The following is a 23,350-nucleotide window of genomic DNA, read 5'->3' on the forward strand; positions in this document are numbered from 1 at the left end:
CAGCCTTCGTCCCAGTGCCCAAGCTTCACGGTGTGAAATGTTTTCAATATAAGCCCGCGTATGATAGTATCACCAACCTCTCCAGGTTGCGGCGGCACTTAAATGAGGTAAGAAATGTAAAATTCTTCATGGTGAAGAAGAATTTAAAATTCTTCATTCATCTTCCACTTTCAGGTGACTTTCAGGCTATACTGGGACGAACCAGCTAGGCATCTGCTCTGCACCGGCGCATTCAGGAAACGACAAGTCTTCCTCCCTCCTTGGCATGTTCTGGAAACCTCTTCAAGCTGAAGATAACAGCTCCGACAAGGCACTGTTAGAGGAAGTGGCTTTTCTGCTCAATTACTTTCTAGATTGGCTGAGAGCAGCCCAGATGAGCTGCTGCTTGGGGAAGGCAGGGTCCAGTAATTACTGACTGAGAAGGGAGTCCATGGAGGTATCTTAGAAATGACGGTGATGACGATGGTGACCATGGTGATGATGGTGGTGATGATGATAATGATGATGGGGATGGTGATAATGAAAAAGATGGGGGTGGAAATGATGGTGATGGTTGCTTTTGACTAATCACAGCTCTCTCTTCTAGATAGAAGTACAGGCCCTAAAGATGCATTATCTGACCATCTCTGTAGTTAGGGATAAAGCCGATCAGCCCCACTACCCAATCATTAGTGACAACTGTCTGCCTCCGAGTTTCCAGAATTAACCAGGTGCCTGACTCTTGGGTAGGGGATAATTTCTAGATGAATTCTTGCAGCCTTGAGGTTCAAAAATCCATCTAGAGTTCAGAGATAGAAAAAAGACACGCAAGCACAACATGCTTGCCAGAAAACATGCTGCCTTCCTTTGAACAAATTCTGGCATTGTCAAATTTAGGGGCTCTGTAAAAATGAAATATTAAACCTTCTGGAATTGTTGGCACCTATCAACTCTGAATATTCATTGGAAGGACTGTTGCTAAAGCTCCAATCTTTTGACCACCTGATGCAAAGAGCTGACTCATTGGGAAATACTCTCATGCTGGGAAAGATTGAGGGCAGGAGAAGGGGTTGACAGAGGATGAGATGGTTGGATGGCATCACTGACTCAATGGGCATGAGTTTGAGCAAACTCTGGGAGATGGTGAAGGACAGGGAAGCCTGTCCATGGAGTCGCAAAGAGTCGGACACAACTTGGCAGCTGAACGACAACAACGATAACTCGTAAGTAGAGGCGTCACCTGCCTTTCTCTGGGTGAGGTTTCCATTTCCTCAGCCCACTGATGCCAGCCTGGCTGTGCCACCTCCTGGGGGTAACCCCCTTAAGGGCCACAGTGAGGTTCTGCCGTGACTCTGCCCTGCACTGCATGACGGGGTGTGCAGGTGACAGCAGCTCCTTCAGGCTGGTCCCGAGTGACGACAACGTGCAGGAGGGCTGATGGAGCAACATGGTGGTCTTGAGAGTGAGCGGGAAATCAACCTGTGTCAGGTTCGGTCACCAAGCTCTGCAGGTTGACTGTTGATGCAACATTTCCTGGTCTGGGCTGATCGATGTGGTTGATGAATCGACTTGGAAGATACAGCAATAGTTCAGAATCCAGGGCATCCATCTCGGCCCTTCCTGCTTGGAGCCAGGGGTCCCTGGACCTGCCAGGAGCAGCGACCCCTCCAGGGTCAGCCCTCAGTCCCTACGCAGCCACCCTTGTTGGGGGAGCTTGTTCCTCAGGAGCCTCAGTCACTGGTATTTTTTCTTGCACATCCTCAGGGCTCAATCAACACAATGAGGGCATCCTCAGACTCCCTCCTCTCCTCCTAGAAGGAGTGGGACTTTTGGGGCTAGCAAGTGATGTCCCCCCGTCCCTTACCGTTATCAGTGAGTGTAACCAAGGGGCCCTTGACCTGCCCCCAACCCCGCTGATTTTCCTTAATACCCAGTTCACCCGTCTAAAGCCCCATCCTGAGAACTCTGTGAAGTTGGGCGGCCCTTCTTGCCACCATGGTCCCCATCCCCCGAGGGCCCAGAATCTTCTGGAATGTGAGGCAGGAAGGAACTTTCTTCACATCCCTTCTAGAATTAGTCACCGTATCCCAGTTCTTCCTCCTGTTTTCTCTGGCCACTGTGTTCTCCCCCAGCCCTCACACCCCCCCCACAGCAGAGGTCCCCCAACTCCCCTTGATGCAAGCACAACTGCAGAAACTCTGCAACACAGGACAAAAACCTTAGACTTTGCTTCATTTAAAAAAAATTTTTTTAAATTGTTTATGTATTTTTGGCTGTGCTGGGTCTTCATTGCTGCGTGCATAGGCTTTCTCTGTTGTGATGAGCAGGGGCTAACTTCCTAGAGGTGCAAGGGCTTCTCATTGAGGTGGCTTCTCTTGCGATGGAGCACAGGCTCTAGGGTGCTTGGGCTTCAGTAGTTGCAACATGCTGGCTCAGGAGTTGCGGCTCATGGGCTCTACAGTGTGGGCTCAGTGATGGTGGCCCCTGGGTTTAGTTGCTCCATGGCATGTGGGATCTTCCTGGACCAGGGATAGAACCCGTGTCTCCTGCATTGGCAGGCAGATTCTTATCCACTGCACCACCACGGAAGTCCAAAACCCTCAGATTTCGGACTCAGTCACAGGAGAATATGTAAGGATTCAACTGGGTAGCCCCATCCCCAGGCACCTCATTGACTGGCTTCCCACCCATGTCTGTTCACCCTAGACCCTCTCCTCTCCAGCTTCATGCCCCAAAACTCCAGACCCTGTAATGCCAAAGGACTGCTAATCAAATGGTCACTTTATATTGCAATGAGAATGGATCCTCCTAGTCTTCATCCTTGCCCATCTAAATAGAACAGGAAAGTTGGTCATCCCAGAGAATTTCTAAAAGGCTTCAAGTGAGGGTTTTCTTTTTCCCAGATCAGATTCTCAGGCAGCCCTCATGGGAGTCCTTTGCTTGATCAGAGGAAGCGGAGGGACCATATTTTTCTCTGATGCACATGAGTGTTTGACGGGTAGCAGAGACCCAGCATTTCCTCTGGCCAGGCCTGGGTTGCTGGACAGTGGTCCTCCGAGTCATTTTATCAGAGGGAGTCTCAGTTTCCCTCCCAGACTCTGACCTGCCCACAGCTGGAGTGGACAGCTCTGTGCAGCATCCCTGGGGAACAGTTCAGAGGTGGGTGGGGTCGGGGCAGGACTCCAAAGTCAGGGGCACTTACCTTCCCCCACTCAGGAGGAAAAGTGACTTGGACTTCCTTTTCTAACCCTCTGACCCCCTGAAAGTTTTAATGGGTGGAGGAAGCTGGGAAGGCAGGGGGCGGGGGCAGAGAAGACTGTGACCACTTTAAAGAAACTTATAATAATTTCAATCAGCATTTCCCTTCCATTTAAAATCACAAACGTAGCCACTTAATCAAATGTCATGCTTAAGACACATTTACCTCCTTGGGAGAAAAATGAACAATGGCAGCTCAATTTGGCTTTGGATGGGTTTTAAAAATAGTCAAGTCTGTGAAGGCCATTAGGTAAATGGTCTAAGAGCTTCAAAGAGGGCCTCCCGCTGGGGGTCGGTCAGCTTCTTTGTTGGGAAAATAGTGCAGGGGAGAGAGGGCTCCCAGAGGCTGGGGCCAGCCTGGGATTCCAGGTCCCTGGGTGCAGGCTTCTCCTGGGTGGGGGACCTGGTGATCTTTCAACAATGGGTGCATCTGAAAAGTTCCCTTTTGCATTTGTTGGAGCTTGTAGGCGTGTGTCTGTGCTTGTGTGTGAGTGCACGCTGGCGTGCTGGGTGGGAGATGACTTACACCATCCCTTCCAAATGCCCAAGAGAGGAGAAAAACGGACTGGTCAGAAATGTGAGATGCCATCCAAGCACAAGAAACCAGTTACGTTAACAGTGAAATATGCCATAGATCTTAGTTAGTGTTAGTCGCTCAATCGTGTTCAACTCTCTGCTACCCCATGGACTGTAGCCCACCAGCCTCCTTCTGTCCATGGAATTCTCCAGGCAAGAATACTGAAGTGGGTAACCACTCCTTTCTCCAGGGGGTCTTCCTGACCCAGGGATTGAACCAGGGTGTCCTGCGCTGCACGCAGAGATTCTTCACCATCTGAGCCACCAGGGAAGCCCAATATGTCATGATTTTATTCTTTTTCAGCACATACAAATGACCATGTTGGGACTTCCCTGGTGTTCCAGTGGTTAGGACTTCACGTTCTACTGCAAGGGTTGTGGGTTTGATCCCTGGTCAGGGAGCGAAGATCCCCAATGCCTTGCAGCCAGAAACAAAAAACAAAACAGAAGCAATGCTGCAACAAATTCAATAAAGACTTTAAAAAAAATGGTCCACATAAAAAAAAGACTTTTAAGAATGACAATACTTGCATCAAGAGAAAAAAATAAAAACCAAATAAGAGTTGTTTTCTTTGGAGGATTTGCAGCGGAGTGGTCAGGGCCCCAGGGAAACAGAAACTGGTAGGTCTTTGTCCTAAATCTGACTTTCCAGCCTGGGTGAGGGCAACCTCCCTCCCCCAGGGGTGGAAGGCGCCCCGCCAAGTCTTGGAGATTCCCTGCTGGGTAACATCCCCTCCTGACTGTCCCTGCCCCCAGCTCTTTCCAGAAAACACTTCCATTTACTGTCTTCTCAGCCCTGAGGCTCCTACCTGAGGTCTGGGGAACCCTTGGGTATGTGGGTAGAATGAAGGGGTCTTTATACTTGGATGGTGAGAAAAATCACATAAGTCCATCATTTTTTCCTGTTATAAACATAGCAGCAGAGCAAGGCGGTGTGACATACCTGCGACCATCAAACAGAAACTGCAGACATTTCTCTTGCATCACTACGACTGTGGATGGCTCAAAATATTACTGCTACATGTCTGGACACAGTCAAATCATGGCATACTTTGGATCTGCCAATTTATCCTCAGTGTAATAAAAAGAACGTACACTGCTATATAAAAATGCATTTTAATATTTTGTTGTGTTTCAGTACACTTGGTTTCCTAACAGTCCTGTGCATTTTAGTATACGCACTTAAAAACGTTCTGAGACGAGGGTTTGCATAAGGATGCTGAAGGGGGTCCTTGGAGCAGAGCTGGTCAGGAGACCCCAGGCTCACCTGACCCGGCAACCTCATCAGCATTATTCTGGCTCCTGAACAGCCACCCTGGTGCAGCACTCCCACTTTATCCCGCTAGGTGGCAGCAGTGAAGGCACCGCTTCTCTCCAGGCTTCACGGGCCCAGTCTATTGTTCCAGGACCTCCCTTTGGGATCTGTCCACCCCCTTAAACCCTCAAGCAGAGAGAAGACTTCAGGGGAAGACCCGCCAGGGTTGGTCAGGTAGGTGAAATGCTGATTCAGCCTACCGCTTCTTCAGACAATAATAGTGAAACAGTGTGAGGCAACCTCATTTAACCCCCACAGAAATCTCTGTGTGGAAGGGAATGTGGAACCCATTTCACAGATGTGAAAAATGAGGACCCAAAGAGGTTGATAATGTGCCCAGGATCCCACAGTGAGTAGACAGTGGCACCTGGGCTACCTGTGTCAAAGACTTGGGGTGATCTGGCCACCACACCACCCTGCCCCCTGCCCTCTCCTCTAGGACCTTCTCAGGGAGGCAAGTCGCCCCCTTCTGTCCTCCTGCCTGGGCAGAGGAGACCCCTGTGACTCTCAAGGTCCTGGAGGCTCAGGGATGAAGTTGCCTGCCTGGGAGTCCACAGTTCCAGGGACAAGCACCAGGCCTGGCTCCACCCCACAACCATCGGCCCCCTCCCGGGAGGCCTCTCTTGATAGAGGGGGTCTCTCACGTGGGCTGGGGGTTACAGAGCTTCACTGGGAGAGGCACCTGCATAGACCACTGGTACCTTCCCCTCCCTGGACCCCCGCATCCACACTTGCCAAACAGGAGCTTCACTAGCTGATTTCTAAGGCCTGGTTTGTGCACCTCCTCCGGCCGCTGAGAGTTGGAAGCAGGGCTTTGTCGCGGCTGCTCACGGAGTCGGCCTTCAGCGCGGAGTTTCCCAGGAGTCTCTTCCCGGTGTGAGGGACCCCGCCGCGGGCCCTTTCGCCTCTAGTCAAGGCCTTGCAAGGACAACCTAACCAGGTAAGCACGGGGACCTCCGGGGACCGACAGTCCGGGATGCCGGGGTCCTGGAGCTCTCCGGGGTCTTCCTTCTTCAGGGCCGGCCGAACAGCAGCTGCAGTCGGGCGATCGGGCGCAGCCGGACGCCCAGTCCGGGGGGGCGATTGAGGTTTCGGGATTCGGGACGGGTCGGGACGGGACGGGACGGGTGGGGGGGACAGAAGATGGTGGAGCTCTGACCAGGGACGCAGAGACTTCTCTCACCGGCGCCGAGACAGGGGTCCAGGCCGCGGGGAGAGACGTGTGCCTAGCAGCGGACCCTCCCACCTTCCTGACTCCCGCGGCCGCTTCCGCGCACCTCTGCCTGGAGGAAACTTTTCTCCCAGTCCCCGCTCCAGGCGCCCCCAGAGCACTTCCTTGGGACCGTACCCTCCCCAAAACCAGCTCTCCCGGGGCACTGGGCGCACCCGTAACCGGGTCAGAACCTCGAACTGCTTCGCGTGCCATCCGGTTACCGTGGCAACACCATCCGGCGGCGCCCGGCGGTCCAATCCGAGCCCGCGGCCTCTCTCGAGCTTTTCCCAAGGTGGGGACCGGGACGAGGCCAGAGCTGGGGAAGGGGCGGCCGGGGCCCCGCCTGCAGTGTTGCCGGGGCCGGGCACAGCCCGGCGCGGAGAGGTGGGCCACCGCGAGGCGGGCGGGCGGCAACCGGCAGCCGGGGCCGGGCAGGGGGCTCGGGCTTCAGTTCGAGGGGCGGGGGAGCGGGTGACGTGAGCCGGGCCGGGCGGGCGGAGTTGGGGCCCGCTCGGGGAGGCGGGGGCGAGCGCGCGGAGAGGCAGACGCACGGAAGGAGGCGGCCGAGCGGCGCGGGCAGCTCTGCGGCGGGCGCGGTGGGCGCGGGCGGCGGGGCCCCGGGATCCCCGCGCGCCTCCTCGGCGCGGCACCGCCGCCGCGCGTCCCCACGCCCCGCGCTCCATGGCGCCCTCGCCCCGCGCGCCTCCCCCGCCCGCCTCCTGCCGGCCTCCGGCGCAGCGTCCGTCTGCGGAGCGAGCGCTCAGACGGAGCCCCCGGCCAACTTGAGCGGCGCCGAGCGGCGGCGGAGTCCCCGGCAGAACCCCCCGAGTCGGTGGCGCGCGCAGGGGAAACGCGTTCGCCAGCGTCGCCGCCGCCCGCACCCCCGGACCTCGCCGCCCCCTCGGCGCGGGGCTCTGGCCGGATCGAGAACCGCACCGCGAGACACGCACTGTGCGCGGCGGCGCCGCCCGCCTCCCTCTTCGCGGCTCCGGAGGACGAAGCCGCCGCTCCCGGATCCTCGCCGCGCGGCCGCGGCGCCGGAGTGCGCCCCTCCCGGGCCGGCAGCCGGCTTCCTCACCTCACAGCTGCCTTCTCCGGGTCGCTCCCGGAGGGGGTCGCGAGCCCTGCACCCGGGCTCAAGGATGTGCGCCCCCGCGGGCCGCCCCGCCTGAACCATGCGCCCCAACGGCGGCGGCGCGCCGGCCGGCATGGAGCCCCGCGCGGCCGCGCTCTGACTCGCTCTGCGCCCCGCGGCCGGCGGGCGGCGGGCGGCGGCGGACCGAGAGCCGGAGACCGGCGCCGCGGGACGGAAGCGAGCGGGCGCGGGCGCCGCGCAGATGGCCGGGGCGAGCGAGATCTGAGGCTCTGCTCCCCGAAACGTGACCATGTGGATTCAACAGCTTTTAGGACTCAGGTGAGCGACCCGGCCAGCGCCGGGGTGCGTGTGGGCGCGCGGTTGCGTGGGTACCGAGCTGGGTTGAAGCGGCGCTTTCCTCTTTTTCGAATAAAGCGAACCCCTCTCTGCTCCTGCGAGAGGCCAGCCGGTGCCCCGGGATCCGGGTCGGGGCGCCGCTCCGGAGCTTGGAGCCCCGGAGCCCCACCGGCAGCGGCCGGCTGTCCCGGGTTCCGCGTGTCCGGGTCGGGGCGCCCGCCCCATTTCTCCCGGTTCTGGGGCCGGCCGGGCGCGCCCGCGGCTCCCGGCGCCAGCAGCGCAGTGTCCTGGCCGGCCGCCCCGGCGCGCCTCCTCTTCGGGGCCCAGGGGAGGCGCGGGCCGCTGGGCGCGGCGGGCTGTGAACCCAGGGCGGGAGCCGGGGCTGCCAGGGAAAGCCAGGGGGGTCTCCGGGTCTGACGAGAGCTCAGCCGGCGGAGTTAGAAGAAACCGAAGCCTGATGGCCACGCCGCCCCTCTTTTCCCCTTCCTCGGGGCCCCGGGTCTGAGCAGGGGCCTCCTGGGCTCCCAGCTGCCGATCCAGCTGTTTGCCGGTGACCTCCGGGCCCGACGGGCGCGCACAGCTGGCGGGCAGCTGGGTCGGGAGACGTTGAGGCTCCTGGGGAGCGCGGGAGGGCACCCTTTCTCCCCTACGGGCAAACACCCTCCAGGAACGCCCTGGGGTTTGCCTTTGTCCCGGACTCCAGGGCCGGTTGAAACCGGGGGTTCGAGCTCGATGCCCCCAGCAGAGGTACCCAAGAAGACCCTTTGGGGCAAACTTTGCTCGCCTGTCACGGCGCTCGGGTTTTAGCCCTGCTAGGAGCCAGTCGGACACACTTGTCCCCTTGGCGGGGCAGACGGCCTCCGATCCGTCGCCCTCCCGCCGGGGTCTCGGCGGAGCTGGTGCGTGTGGGTCCCGGGTTGTATCGGAGAACTGGAAGGACGCAGGCGGAGGCTGCGAAAGCCAGCGTGCGGTTCTCGAGTTTGTCCACTGGGATGCACTGCACTCCCGCTTTGGGGAGAAAGGGGCCCGGTCGTCGCCGGAGCCTGTGCCTGAGCCGCCCCCACCACCAGCCGATAAAAGCTGGGGGGAGCGAGCTGAGGGGGGAATCGAGTGCGCGTCCTGATTTTGAGAAACTGGCAGAGGACGGAGCCCGCAAGGCGTCTCCTAGCTACCCTTGATTTATGAGACGATTCCTCAGTCCCGGGGCAAAGCCTGCTGGAAACATCTAGTGAGAATTGTCCAGTGTTATCCTTGGCCTTTTTCTAGAAAGCGGCGTTCCTTGTCTGGGTGGCCGAGTCGTGTTCGGAGGCCTGGACTTTAATAGGTTAATACTGAAGCGGGTTGCGCTGGATATTGGCTCAGCCTGAATCGATGTCCTGTACTCAGACTAGATAAGGTTTAGGCTCAGCCGCCCTGGGACACAGACTCCATGGAGCGTCAGGGCAGCTCTGCCCGAGCGACCCCTTCCAGGTGCCTTCACCCCTGCCTGCCTGGTTTCAGCCAGACTCCAGAGCCTTCCGAAAGATCAAAGGGGTCCCCCCTCTTTGGGAGAGGGTGCTCCTTCAGCTTCCAGACACCTCCCCAGCTGTTGTCTGGCACTGCCTTCCTGATTGACTGCCGGCAAGTTATTTGAACCGACATCTTTCTTTATTACCAACTTGCTAGATTGAAAGATTAGTGTATTTTGATAAAGAGAAAAGAGAATAAATATTATGGGAAAAAAGAACCTCTCTGCTGGTTCAAAATTCACTAAAACAGTTCATCTAACGCATCCCTGAATGAGGTCTACTTGGGATTTTGTTTTAGGAAATAGTTCTGTTGGCAATTTTGAAGTTTGACCTTTTGTTTTCTTTCCTTCAGTGTTAGCACAAGAGATTTTCTGTAAATGTGCCTCTGAGGACGGGCTGTCATCTCTTGTGGAGGCTGGCAGGAGAGAGCTCTGTCATGTCTGAGGGCCATCCCCTGGCTGGCTGGCCAGGAGAAGGGGCCGTGCTTGGAGGGTCTGTGTTTCTGTCTCACCAGGCACAGCGTAACAGTCACTAAAAGCCAGGGATGGCTTGCCTGGGACCTGCTAATGCATTTTTCCTTGAAGGCAGCCCGTTACCTCTGCTCCCAAGACCCTCCATGGCTCCCCCAGGTGAGCACCGGGCATTGTGCTGCTCGGCTTCCAGCCTGGTTAGGTCAGGCAAGCATAAGACATGGGGCCCAGGTGACAGGAGACGGCTCTGGGCGCGACCTGAATGAAGACTCTCAGCTCTGGCTTGCGAGACGAAGTCTGGGCCAGGATTTCTGCTTCTGCGTTGGAAAGGAGCTGTGCGCGGTGCCTTTTCTTCCGAGGAGGAGGAGGAGGAGCAGATTGAGTGTTTTGGAGCTGTTTTTATGCCTTTTTGGTGGTGGTTGTAGCAGAGCTCCAAAGATACCTTCCATCCGTGCACATAAAGGTATCTTTTGAAGGTGGCCTCGGAGCCCTGCCAGCTGCGTCCGAGCTCGATCTGGGAGCAGCTTGAAGGGGATGCTTACTCAGCAGGCGGCGCAGATTTTAGAGTTCGCTGCCTGCTTGTGAGTGGCCTCTGAGGCCACAGCCCTCCACGTAGCAGCTTTTTCGGGGGCTCGGAGCCTGCAAAGCACTTGCCAGGTGTCCTCAGGGGCGCAGTGGCTAGCCAGCACCAGGCTCCTTGCAGGCCTGGTGCCTGACCTTCTGCCTGTTCTTACAGCCTAAGGTTCTGTTGCCCCTTCTGTTCCGGAGGCCCTTGGTGTGCCTGCAGTGGGGGAGGGTCTGTAGCAACATAAGATGACTCTTCTTTCATTGGGGTTCACACAGGTCCCCGCCAGCCACACGGTACCATGTTTGGGCCTCTGTGCACAGTCCCCAGTGGCATCGCTGCCTGTAAAGTCCTCCAGCAGCTGGGGCCCCGCAGCTGGGCTTTAGAGGACCAGGTCAGAGGCTCTGTCCACAGACGTCAGTCTTGGTTCTCACCCACTTCCAGCTGCTGGCACCAAATTGATTACCACTGGAGCACCCTCGAGTGTCAGTGGCCATGATACTCATCCAGGACAATATTGCTGGAATAAATCATTATTTTAGGAGACAGCTGACATCTTTTCTGCCACGTGGGTGCATCTCCCCCTACCACTCAAAGCTCCCCCATCCCCCAGGGGACACGCTGTCCAAGCGGAGGAGGGGGCAGTAGGCTCCTCCCAGCCTGTTGATTGATTTATTCTTTGGTTGATTTATTCTAATCACCTGCTTCTTTTTCTTCTGTGCATCAAACAGGCCAGTAAGTGGGGAGCAGGGCACAAGCTGAGACAGTGCCTCACTTCCCTGCGATGTCTGCCTTCTTCCCCATGCGTCCGGCATCCTCCTAGCCAGGTCACTCAGATGGCAGTGGGAACAGCGCCATCCCATCCCCCTTGTGGTCCCCAGCCCCCCAGCCTGGATACCGTCAAGGTGTTTGGCAGGTGTGGGCTGGGTGTGCTTCTTGGGTTCTGCATCCCCCAGCCATTGTGTGGGGAAACCACAGGGTGCGCAGAGCGCGAGGGTCAAAGCTTCACCCTGGGTCATGATGGCGTGGGCGGACACCAAACCCTAACCCGGCCGACCACTGCCTAGCCTACCAGAGGCCCGGGCTCCTGTCTGGGGTTACGTAAGAGTCATCTGCTTTCCAAACGTAGTTGCCAAGTTTTCTTCAAAGGGCTACAACTCAGTAGAGACCAAATTGATGTAGAGATTAGCTTGGAAAGCCAAATATATCCTTGATCTAGATTTTCACGTTTGAAGTCTGGCTCGAGAGGGTTTCTCCTGCCTGATGCCGATCAGCCAGGAGGGGGAGGCAGGAGGAGGACTCGCTGGGGCCGCAGCAAACAGACCCTGTGGCCCCGACTCCACTCTTTCTCAAGACCCCCTTCCAGGAATTCAGAGGAGCTGGTGCGTCAGGAGGCCATCCAGCGGGGAGTGGTGGTTACGTAACTCAGATTAACTCAGTTCATAGAAAGTCAGAGGCTGCAGTGTTCTCATGTCGGAGCTCCGGGAGCCCTTGGGTCCTGGCTCCCCTGGTGGCCATCCATATAGAGCCTGGATTGTTTCTGGCTGCTTGGAGGAAGCTGCTCTGGCCCCCTGTTGGGAGCAGCATTCTGTACCAGCAATGAGCTAGGCACAGTAGGGTGCTTCTTCAGGGCCGCTTCCAAAGCCCCTTCCAGAAGAGCATGCAGGATCCATCCCCTACTGCTGCTGGTGGTGGGTGTGGGGAGTGAGCTGGATTGTCTCCTAGCAACCTCTGGACCAGCGGAGTTAATTGGGATGTCCCAGCAGGCTCAGGGAAGTAGCCAGGCGATGAGCGATGTTTCTCTGAGGATGCTAAGAGGCTAGAAGCCCCCCGCTCATCTATGGGCATCTTCATAGTAAATACCTCCAGCATGACCCAAAGAGAGCTTGGAGTGGAGGACAGTGGGAATGGTGGCATCCATTTTGCCCTTGTTGGCCCTGACCCACTGACCTGGGCACCATCAGAGTGTCATGTGCTGGCAAAGAACAGGGTCCTGCTGCTGTACCATGGGAGACTATGGGATCAGGGGGCCGGGGGGGATCAGGGGGCTAGGGGAGTATTGGGGAGGCTAGGCTGAAGGGACTGGGGATTGTATTTGCATCTCCATCCTGGACGTGCATTCTGAAAGAAGCTATTGCCCTCTTTCTTTCTCCCCTCCCGCCCAAGACAAGGTGGGTGGCAGCCGTGCTGGGTCCATCTGCGCATCAGCCTTCCCCACACGCTGATCACACGCTGATTCTGTCCACTCACTGGGGCTTTTGTCATTTGGTACACTTTCTCTTGGGTGGTCAGCCAACGGAGCCCACTGCCTCTGCCCTGTTGCCATTTCCAGCCCAGAATGAGCAGTGGACCGTGTGTCTGCTGAGACCTCCTGCCTGACTCCCCAGCAAGTCAGTGTTTGGGCCCTGTGTGTGACCTCAGGGGTTTCAGCTGGCACTGGAGACTCAGGGGTGTGTGTCTGCCGGAGACTGGTGCACCTGTGCTCAGGCTTCCTGGTTGGTGCTAGAGAGGTCTCTGGATTGTGGGTGATGAGGGCAAGGGCCGTCTCATCCTTCAGCACCTCTTGAGAAGAGTGCTGCCACTGCGTAGATGCTCAGGAGCTCTCTGTAAATGAGTAAACTTATCCACCTGGCACAGTGCCCATGCTTTTTCCAAGTGTTGCCCTTGTAGTTACTCGGCCTTGACTCTAAACTAAGACCCAGGAAAGGAATGCACAGCCAGAGCCAGGTCTAGGTTGAGACTCTGTTCTGCCCGCCACAGATAGAGACCTTCAACCCTACTTACTGGTGCTCACAATTCCACCATTAGAGATTCATTCCTTTGGCTTGAAACTTATTACAACTGGAATGCAGGTGTGTTGAGGAAAAACTACCTGAGCTACTGATTTGATAATAACTGAAAGCACTCAGTGGGATAGTTTTCAGTTACTATCAGTTCAGTAAGAGTGGGAGCATCCAGTTTTTAACTTTCTGAGAGGAAAGGTGAGTGTAGAAGAAAAGAGAACATGAAGGCAGGTGGCACAGGTCTGGCAGTGGAAGCTAAGGTGCCACCAATGGAGAACTGAGAGACATGGGGCAGAAGTGAGGGCAAAAGGCAAACTCACTGGCCTTGCCGTGGGCTGGGGTCTCCCCTCCCCTGGACTGTCTTGGGGAATAGGGACAGTTAATGTGCCTACTAGGGATTAGTGGAAGACAGGGCCAGCGCATCTGAAAGAGAACATTCTGGTCAGTATAGGAGTGCAGGTGGGCAGCTGGAAGATGCTGAGGAATGTTGGTAACACATAGACACCTTAAGCCCTATCTGTTCCTGTCTTAACTGTGAGTTGTGGAATTTGTACTGTATTTGGATAAAATATGCATGCTTTTTAAAAAATTGAGGTATAATTTTCATAAACATTATATTAATTTCAGGTGTGCAGCATAATGATTCCATACTTGGATACCTGTGAAATGAGCAACACAGTAAATCTAGTTAGCGTTTGTCACCATGCATAGTTACAGAATTTTTTTCTTATGATAAGAACTTGGGGGGGGTGGATAAATTAAGAGTTGGGATTAACATATATGCTATTATATAGAGAATAGATAATCAACAAGGCCCTACTGTATAGCACAGGGAACTATACTCAGTATTTTATATTAACCTGTAAGGGAAGAGACTCTGAAGAAGGATATAGATAGATAGATAAATAGATAGTTGTTGTTTAGTTACTCAGTCATATCCAACTCTTTTGTGACCCTGTGGACTTCGGTCTGCCAGGCTCCTCTGTTCATGGGATTTCCCAGACAAGGATACTGGAGTGGGTTGCTGTTTTCCTTCTCCAGGGGATCTTCCTGACCCCGGGATCTCACCCACTTAGGCTGCATTAGCAGACGGATTCTTTACCACAGAGCTATTGGGGAAGCTTCATAGATGGAGCTTTATTTATATATCTTTGCTGTATACCTGAAACTAGCAAGACAGGGTAAATCAACTATAATTCAATTTAAAAAAATTAAAAAACAAAACAAAAAAGAACTTTTAAGATGTACTCTCTCAATAACTTTCAAATATGTGATTCAGAGAACAGACTGGTGGTTGCCAGAGATGAGGGGTGAGGGGTGGGGAGTGGGTGAAAGGGTGGATGGGTCAAAAAGTACGAATCCCAAGAATAAAATAAGTTCCGGGGGCGTCATGTGCTGCTTGACACTAGTTCAGGAGACATAGCTGCTGTAAATGTCTGTATAGCACAGGAAAATGTCCTGATCTCTCATTGAGTTTGTGCCTCAGTTTCTGAGTGCCTGGGCATGCCCGACCCTGAGTAGATGCCGTGCAGACCCAGAAATGAGTGGCTTTCTCCTCCTCGAGGCTCCTCACTCCAATAATGGGGGCAGGCAAATGAGGGGCAAAACACCCTTATTAGAGTGGAGAGGAACACTGTCCAGTAGAAGTATAACACGGGCTACATTGGTATTTTGGGTGAAATCAGCTTGAACGATACATTTAATTTTTCAGTAAATGCAAACAGCATTTCCACGTGTCATCAGTCTGATATAGGACTAATGAGGATTCCTTTTACATGCTTACCCTGCTCTGAGTCTTGGACATCAGGAGTGCAGTTTGCTTTCATCTCTCCCTCTGGACTTGCTGCATTTAGGGGCTCACATTGGACACTTCCGTATGGAAACTCAGAAGTGAGAAAAGCAAGTGTTTGGAGACTGCCACCTCCCAACCAGTGTGTCATGTTGGCACTATTGCTCCATTAGTAAGAGCTCCGAGGAGGGCCAGTCTGGCCAGCAGCCCTCCTGATTCAAGAGTGGGCATTTGCTGATGCCAGCTCTGTGCCGGGTCGGCGCCAGGTCCAGAATCAGAAGGATGAGCTGGGGTGGGGACAGTGGCTGCAGCCATTAGGGGCCCTCGGCTTGGAGAGGGGGGTGGGCTGTGCTAGCAGGTCCTGTCCTCCATACCTACCATAGCATCAGGGGCCCCCCACCAAGGGGCCCCCAACCAAGCTGTAATAAAACACTTTAGGGGGCCCGAAGAGGGGATGGCAGAGCTGTTCCTTTGTAACAGAGGTGTCAGAGGCCAGGGTCAGCTGATGAAGAGGAAAAAACCAATGAAAGAGCCTAGTGAATACAGAAGGTGTGTCATCTGCCAGAAAGGAGAGCTTACCCCCAGGAAGTGGGGGGCATTCCACACTGCACCCCCCAAGTGTGCCCCAGAGCCACTGCCTAGAGTGAGCACATCCTGGGGTGACAGACCTGATGGACTCCTCTCACTCCAGCAGTGTACATTCACTGAATCTGTCCTGGTGGGGGCCTCCATCCTCTGCCACGCCCCCCAGTATTTGTCACCAATGCTGAGAGTCCATGATACCTCAGGCCCATGGGAGGAGGAGAGATGGGGAATCACCAAGGCCTGGTTTCCTTAAAGATTTTAGGAATGTTTTTGTATGTGTGTGTGTGTGTGTGGGTGGGTGGGTGGTGTGGGTGGTGTCTGGGTGGAGTGATCGTGTCTGTTGGGGAGTTTATGTGGGTGTGTATTTGGGGAGTTTAGGGGCTAGTGGGCATCCACGCACTTATCAGGAGTTCCAGCTCCAGGTGAAGAGACTAGTTTTTAAACAAAACTCTTCCTGCAGGAGGGAATTTGGTGTGTTCACAGGACTGACGATCTGGATAAAAAAGCCTGAACAACCATGTCAGAACCTGGCTTCTGACAAATGCTCAGAGAGACAACAGACCCCAAGGGGGCCGGTGGGCAGCTCATCAGAGCTGCATAGGTACAAGGGGGTTCTTGAGCAGATCTGGGGGCAGTGTCCTTGCAGTGACCAGCCCACCCTGTGCCTTCAGGAAATACTGATGGGGAACTCACTAAGTGCAAGACCTTGGCTCTGGGCACACTTCTGGGCAGTGGGGTGTGATCTGTGAAGGGACTGCACTTTGCTGAGGTGCCCTGGGTGGTCATTTGTAGTTACCTGTTCTTGAATATTAAAGAGTTTGTACTGTGGAGCAAGTCCACAGTATTAAATGGTAAGCTCTTTGAGCTCTGAGAAAACTCCCTTTTTGATATCATCTAAATCTTTTTGAATGTCCTGACTTAGTTAAGCAGGCACAGATTCACTGTTGTTCAGTCGCTACGTTTTGTCCTACTCTTTGTGACCCCATAGCCTGCAGCACACCAGGCTCCTCTGTCCTCCACTGTCGCCTGGAGTTTTCTCAAATTCCTGTCCATTGAGTCACTGATGCTATCTAACTGTCTCATCCTCTGCCACCCGCTTCTCATTTTGCTTTCAGTCTTTCCCAGCATCAGGGTCTTTTCCAGTGAGTTGGCTGTTTCTATCAGGTGGCCAAATTATTGGAGCTTTAGCTCCAGCATCAGTCCTTCCAATGAATATTCATGGTTGATTTCCTTTAGGATTGACTGGTTGGATCTTACTCTCCAAGGGACTCTCAAGAGTCTTCTCCAGCTCCACGATTCAAAAGCACTACTTCTTAATCACTCAGCCTTCTCTGTGGCCCACCGCTCACATCCGTACATGACTACTGGAAAAATCATAGCTTTGACTATATGGACTTTGTTGGCTAAGTAATGTCTCTGCTTTTTAGTATAGTGTCTAGGTTTTTCATAGCTTTCCTTCCAAGGAACAAGCATATTTAATTTCATGGCTGCATTCACTGTCCACAGTGATTTTGGAGCTCAAGAAAGTAAAACCTGTCACTGTTTGCACTTTTTCCCCTTCTGTTTGCCATGAAATAATTGTAAAACCCCTAAATTCAAACTCAGGGAACTTTGGGACAACCTAGTTGGAAATTAAGTGGCTTCTTGTGCCCAAATCCAATGATGCAGCCTTTTCAAATTGATCCATAGGCTCTACCAGCTGTTGTGAAGATTCCAGCAAAAGAAGGGTGAGGAAGGAGTAGTCATCAGTGTCTGTAGAAGAGGGATCTCAGGAGTTCAGTATTGATTGATGGACCTCAGTGTATCAGGGCCCTGTACAGAATTTTCATGCTATTTCAAGGAATCCCTGGTTCTGAAAAAAGAACATGTAGGTTGGAGGAAGGAAAGGTCTCATGGAAAAGTTCTGACAGCAGGAAAGTGCTATTAAGAAGCTAGCATTCTCAATTCTGTAGATCAATATAATTTATGAAAACAGATCAGGAAAATCCTTAACAAAGTATTAATAAATAGGTAAACTTAGCAACATGGGAAAGAAGCATATGGGAGATTTCAAGGTGGCTCAGTGGTAAAGAATCCACCTGCCAGCGCAGGAGATGCAGGTTCGATCCCTGAATCGGGAAAATCCCCAGGAGATGGAAATGGCAATCCACTCCAGTATTCTTGCCTGGAGAATCCCATGGTCAGAGGAAGCTGGTGGGCTACAGTCCATGGACTCATAAAGAGTCAGACGTGACTTAGCAACTGAGCATGCGAGCAAAAAGAAGTATACACCGTGACAAAGCGAAGTTTATACCATGGATACAAGGATGGTTCGATATTTGGAAATCAGTTAGTGTGATGTATCATAAGAAAAGGCTAAAGAAGAAAAATCAGAGGATCATATATGTTTAGTAAATTCAGACCTTATCAATGATGAGAACTCCTAGAAAAAAGGACTGGGAGTGCATTGCCTCAACTTGACAAAGGACATTTATTAAAAACTACCACTGACTTGATGTTGAGAAACTGAATGTTTTTCCCCTGAGATGAGGAAAAAGTCAAGGATATGCTGTCACCACTGTTACTCCACACAGTGCTAGAAGTTCTAGCCAGTGTGCCACAGGAGAAAAGGAAATAGAAGACACACAGAAGAGGAGAAATAAAACTGTTCTTATTCGTAGATGATACAGTTATCTCTATAGATGTGATTATCTCCATAGAAAACCTCCTGTAATCTATTTTAGAAAACTCCTAAAGTTAATAAGTGAATTTAGCAAGGTTGCAGGATTTGAGATAAATTTACAAAAATGAATTATATTTCTATTATCAGTAAACACATGGACACTGAAATTTAAAAATGCAAAACCAAAAGTGGTGGTTACGGTTGCTAAAAATGGAAATATTTCAGTGCAAATCTAATAAAACCTGTTATGCTGACAGCTTGTATTCTGGGAACTACACAATACCAATGGAAGAGTCAAAGAAAGTCTGAATATATGAAAGACATACCAGGTTCACATACAGGAAGACTCTACATAGTAAATGTTGAGGATGTCTCTTTTCAGATTGATATAGAGGTTTAGCACAATTCTAATCAAAATCCCAGCAAAATATTTTAACATATAGATAATTCTAAAATTCATATATAAATGTAAAGGAACTAGAATAACTAAGCCAGTTTTGAAAAAGATTGATAAAATAAGAGGCATCAGTCTATCTGATTATGACGTTATATAACTACTGTTATCAAAACTGTGTAGTATCAGTGAAGGGTTAGATTCACAGATCAGTGAAACAGAACAGAGAATCTAGACTCCCACAAATACGCACAATTGATTTTTGACAAAGGTACAGATTCAGTGAGAAAAGACAGCCTTTTCAATAAATGATACTAGAACAAAAGGGTATTTATAGGCAAAAATAAAATCCTCACTTTATACAAATTTAACCCTGGATACAAAATTCTGAATCACAGAATTAAATATAAAACACGAAAAAACTAAAACTTTAAGGAAAAAAAAATCTACAAGATGTGGGGCTTCCCAAATAGTTCTTAGACTTGACAGCAAAAGCACAATCCATAAAAGGGAAAAATGATAAATTGGACCTCATCAAAATTTTTACATTTTCTCTGTGAAAACTTTTTAAGAAGATGAAAATATAGGCTGAAGAGCGGGAGAAAATATTTGCAAACCACACATTTGACAAAGGGCTAATATCCCAAATACAAAAAGACTCTCAAAACTCACAAAGACCTCTCAAAAAAAAATGATACAAGCTAATTAGAAACAGGTAAAGCCATGATGGGACATTTCATCAAAGAGGATGTTTAGATGGTAAAGAAAAAAAAAGGCATGTGAAAAGATGTTCAACATCATTGGCCGTTAGAGAAATGCAATTAAAACTACAATGAGACTTCCTTATCCATCTATCAGAATGGCTAAAATAAAAAATACTGACACCAAATTCTGACCAGTATATGGGGACCCTGGATCACGCATACACTGTTGATGGGAAGGTAAAATGTTACACCCAGTCCACAGAGCACTTTGGCAGTTTCTTATTAAATTAACCATGCAACTGCCTTGAAGTTGAGCATTCCACTCTTGGGCATTTATGTCAGAGAAATGAAGATTTCTGTCCACACGAAAAATTGTATATAATATTTATAACAGCTTTATTTGTAAATAAAAACGCTTAGGATGCGCAGCTGCCTGCATGAACCTCCAGAGAGCTATGCTGGGTGAAAACAGGCAACCTCAAGGGTTGCACACTGTATGGTGATTCCACAGTCATCTTGAAATGGAAACATTATAGAAATTATAGTTCCTGTAATTATAATTATAGAAGCACAGTAATAATTGCAGAGGTTAGAGAAAGAAGAGAATGGCTATAGCAGGACAAACTCGGGGGCCCTCATGGTGACGGGAAGCTTTCTGTCTTGATTGCATCTGTGTTACTATGCAACTTATTTTGTTGTTGTTCAGTCACTAAGTCATGTCTGACTTTTTGTGACCCCATAGACTGCAACACGCCAGTCTATATGCGATACTATCTCCCAGAGTTCGCTCCAATTCATGTGCATTAAGTCAGTGATGCTGTCTAACCATCTCATCCTCTGTTAGCCCCTTCTCCTTTTGCCTTCAGTCTTTCCAGCGTGGGGGTCTTTTCCAATAAGCTGGCTTTTCCCAGCAGGTGGCCAAAGTATTGGAGCTTCAGCTTCAGCATAGGTCCTTCCAGTGAATATTCAGGACTGATTTCCTGTAAGATTGACTGGTTTGATCTTGCAGTCCAAGGGACTCTCAAGTGTCTTACCAGCACCACAGTTCCAAAGTGTCAGTTCTTTGGCACTCAGCCTTTTTTATGGTCGAACTCTCACATCTGTGCATTACAACTGGAAAAATCATAGCTTTGACTGTATAAACCTTCATCGGCCAAATGATGTCTCTGCTTTTTAATACACTGTCTAGGTTTGTTGTAGCTTTCCTTCCAAGGAGCGAGCATCTTTTAATTTCATGTCTGCATTCACCATAAGCAGTGATTTTGGAGTCCAAGAAAATAAAATCTGTTACTGCTTCACTTTTCCCCCTTCTATTTGCCCTGAAGTGATGGGCGCAGATGCCATGACCTTAGTTTATCCAGCTTATACATTGTATTGTAGTTTTGTAAGATGTTACTTCTGGGGAACTGGGTAGGGGTGTGCAGGATTTCTTCCTATCATGTCTTATAACACTTGTGAATCAGCTCAGAAAGTATCGTTAGAAAAACTAGTGTTCTCTACCTCACTGTCAAAGGTTAGCATCTGATTGTGTGTGTGTGCCCCCTCTTTAGGTACCATGTATTTGAATTTAATGACAGTCATGGGTGATGTGAAGACAGGTAAAAAAAAATTACAAGATTTGCTATGTAGTGATTCTGCCACACTTTTTATCATGCTAAATACATCAGCATGTAAACTTGCAGTGTTGCTAATGTGATGAAATCTGTTAGCAGTGACAGTAATGAATGACCTGGTGCATAATTATTGGATAAGAAGAGCTGTCCAGATTCATGCATAAATCAGGTCAGCTCTGAAAATAGCGCAGCCTTTCTGGGGACAGTCCTACTTGCCTGCCCTGGCACATAGGGTGGTATCAAGACCATGTTCCAAGGAAACACAAACAGTTGGTTTCCTGTTTTTAGATCAGTAAGACAAGAGCCTCAAGTTTGTGAAGGCACAGTGTTCCTTTGTGTCTTTGCTGTTTTCACTTTCTTTGGTCTTTATGATAAAAGAACTGGTGTGTAAGAGTGTGTGTGTGTCTGTGTGTGGTATGCACACATGTGCTCTATTAATACTTGTGGAATGAAGTTGGATAATGCAGTGGGAAACTCCGTGTCAGATTTGGCTGTGAACTGCTGTGATTCCAAGAACTATACCCTTTACTTCTCTTTTTCTCTCCTTTTCTGTTCAGCTAGGAGGCACTGGAACACAGTGTTCCAGACCTTTCCATAACCTGGACTTTTGCAAATGACCAGCCAGTCAGCACCATCTCAGTCTGTCCTCAGGATCCATGTGACGACCCTGCAAGGCAGGTGTTGCCACTCTGATTTTATGAAGGAGGAACCTGAAGTTCAGAGAGATTAAGTGATTTGCCCAAGGTGACTCAGGTGGCTAGTGGGGGAATGTACTCATCCCACTGTCCTTTATGGTTCTCATGTTTTATATAAAATCTACTTCTCACTCCCCTGATTTAAGTCACACTTTGCCCTTCTAGGAAAAATAAAAATGCAAACGAAACCAAAAGTAAAGTGGAGAAGGACCCAGCCACTGTGATGTCATGTTAGCACTCTGTGGATCTAGCTAGCCCTAATTCTGAGGTTGTAAATCTTGCCTGCACCCAGAATTTTAGGTAAAAGCTTTTTAGTCTAAATCAGAGGTTATTTTGCAGCAAAGAGTTCATAAGATGTCATAGAAAGATGAAAACATACCTGTGACACAGATACAATTATTTAATCTACTTAATAATTAAAAATAAGTATGTTACCAAATCCAAGGAAGCCTCTTTTGAGAGCTCTTGTGAAATTAAACTTGAAATTAATGGACTGAGAAAGTTTGGTTTAAGATAACTTGTAAATCTGGTCTAGTACCAAAAGAATTCATAATGGAAGTTGGCACATCCTATAATAATCAAAAGCTCTCAAATACGGGATTATCTGAATGGTTGACTCTGATTATGATATGTATGTATATGTACATGTAGATGCTTAATATGTAAACCTAAATAGGTGGACATAACTAAATATAGTACATTGAAGACCAAAAAAAAAAAAAAAGCTCAGTCTGGATAAAAAGGATTGCCCACCATGTGTGTGTTTATTGAGGTATAGTTTATGTACCATAGCATTCATCCATGTTAAATGTACAATTCAGCTTCTAGTGAACTTACTGTGTGTGCAACCATCTTTGTACTTATCTTAGAGCATTTCCACCATGCTCAATAAAATCCCTTGTATTGTTTACAGTTAATCCCATTCCCACTCCCAGCCTCAAGCAACCTCTTGCCTGACTTCTGGCTCTAGATTTGCCTATTCTGGGCATTTACTATGAACAGGATCAGACTTTCTTGTCTGGTTTTCTTCAGTTAACATAGGGTTCTTGGGATCTACTTTGTGGGCTTTTTTATTTCTGAGTAGCGTTCCATTTTTTGGACATACCACAGTTGGTTTATCCATTCATCTGTGGATGGGTCTTTTCGCTTTGCTACTTTGTGGCTAATACAAATAGTGCTGCTGTGAACATTATTTGCATTTCTCTCCTGATCCCATGTTCTTTGTACCCATCCATATAAATGCTTTGGCAGGGATGGGGTTCAGAGATGCCCTTAGGGTGTTACTCATTTGGTGGAAATGCACAGGCCAGGTATCCAGTCTCCACCTCTGGGTTTGGATTTGCTCCTTCCCTTTGCTCGGAAGAGAAGAGCTGACTGCACAGAAACCTTTGTTTATTCGTTCATTTTTCATTCAATACACATTTATTGAGTGTCAGCTGTGTCTCGCCATGGTGCCGCGTCTTGGTGAGATAAAGACCAGGACAAAGGTTTCCATTCTGCCTTGGTATAAAGATACTGTGAAGGGGAACATTTTGTTCATTGGAACAAGGGCTCCTAACTGGCCTGGGGCTGGTTCCCATGACTGGAGGGAGGCAGCCTGTGGCCTAGGGGTGGAGGGGTCCTGGAGATGGTCCTGCAAAAAGTCCCCCAGCCACAAAGCACCCTCCTGCTGCATGTGACTGGCGTGGCCCTCGGATCTCCCAGGGAGTCTCAGGGAGGCAGCTGTGCTTTTTTTGGGGTCCTGTGCGTCCTTCCGGGGGGCAGTGGCCATTTTAAGGAAATCCAGGGAGGCCTGGCATGCTGTGATTC

The 23,350-nt window shown here is 50.6% G+C and overlaps 1 protein-coding gene across 1 annotated transcript in view; it reads left to right on the forward strand.

The window, feature by feature from the left end:
- The first annotated feature begins 7,659 nt into the window (after positions 1–7,659).
- AJAP1 (adherens junctions associated protein 1) overlaps positions 7,660–23,350 on the forward strand; it is a 116,314-nt gene continuing 100,623 nt past the window's right edge. The window contains exon 1 of the mRNA XM_055418822.2: positions 7,660–7,755. Coding sequence (XP_055274797.1) covers positions 7,727–7,755 — 29 coding nt within the window. The 5' untranslated portion in view covers positions 7,660–7,726. The remainder of the gene's footprint in view (positions 7,756–23,350) is intronic.

Source organism: Moschus berezovskii, chromosome 17 (genome assembly GCF_049115385.1).
Source record: "Moschus berezovskii isolate FMDL1 chromosome 17, NW_MosBer_1.0, whole genome shotgun sequence".
NCBI lineage: Eukaryota > Metazoa > Chordata > Mammalia > Artiodactyla > Moschidae > Moschus > Moschus berezovskii.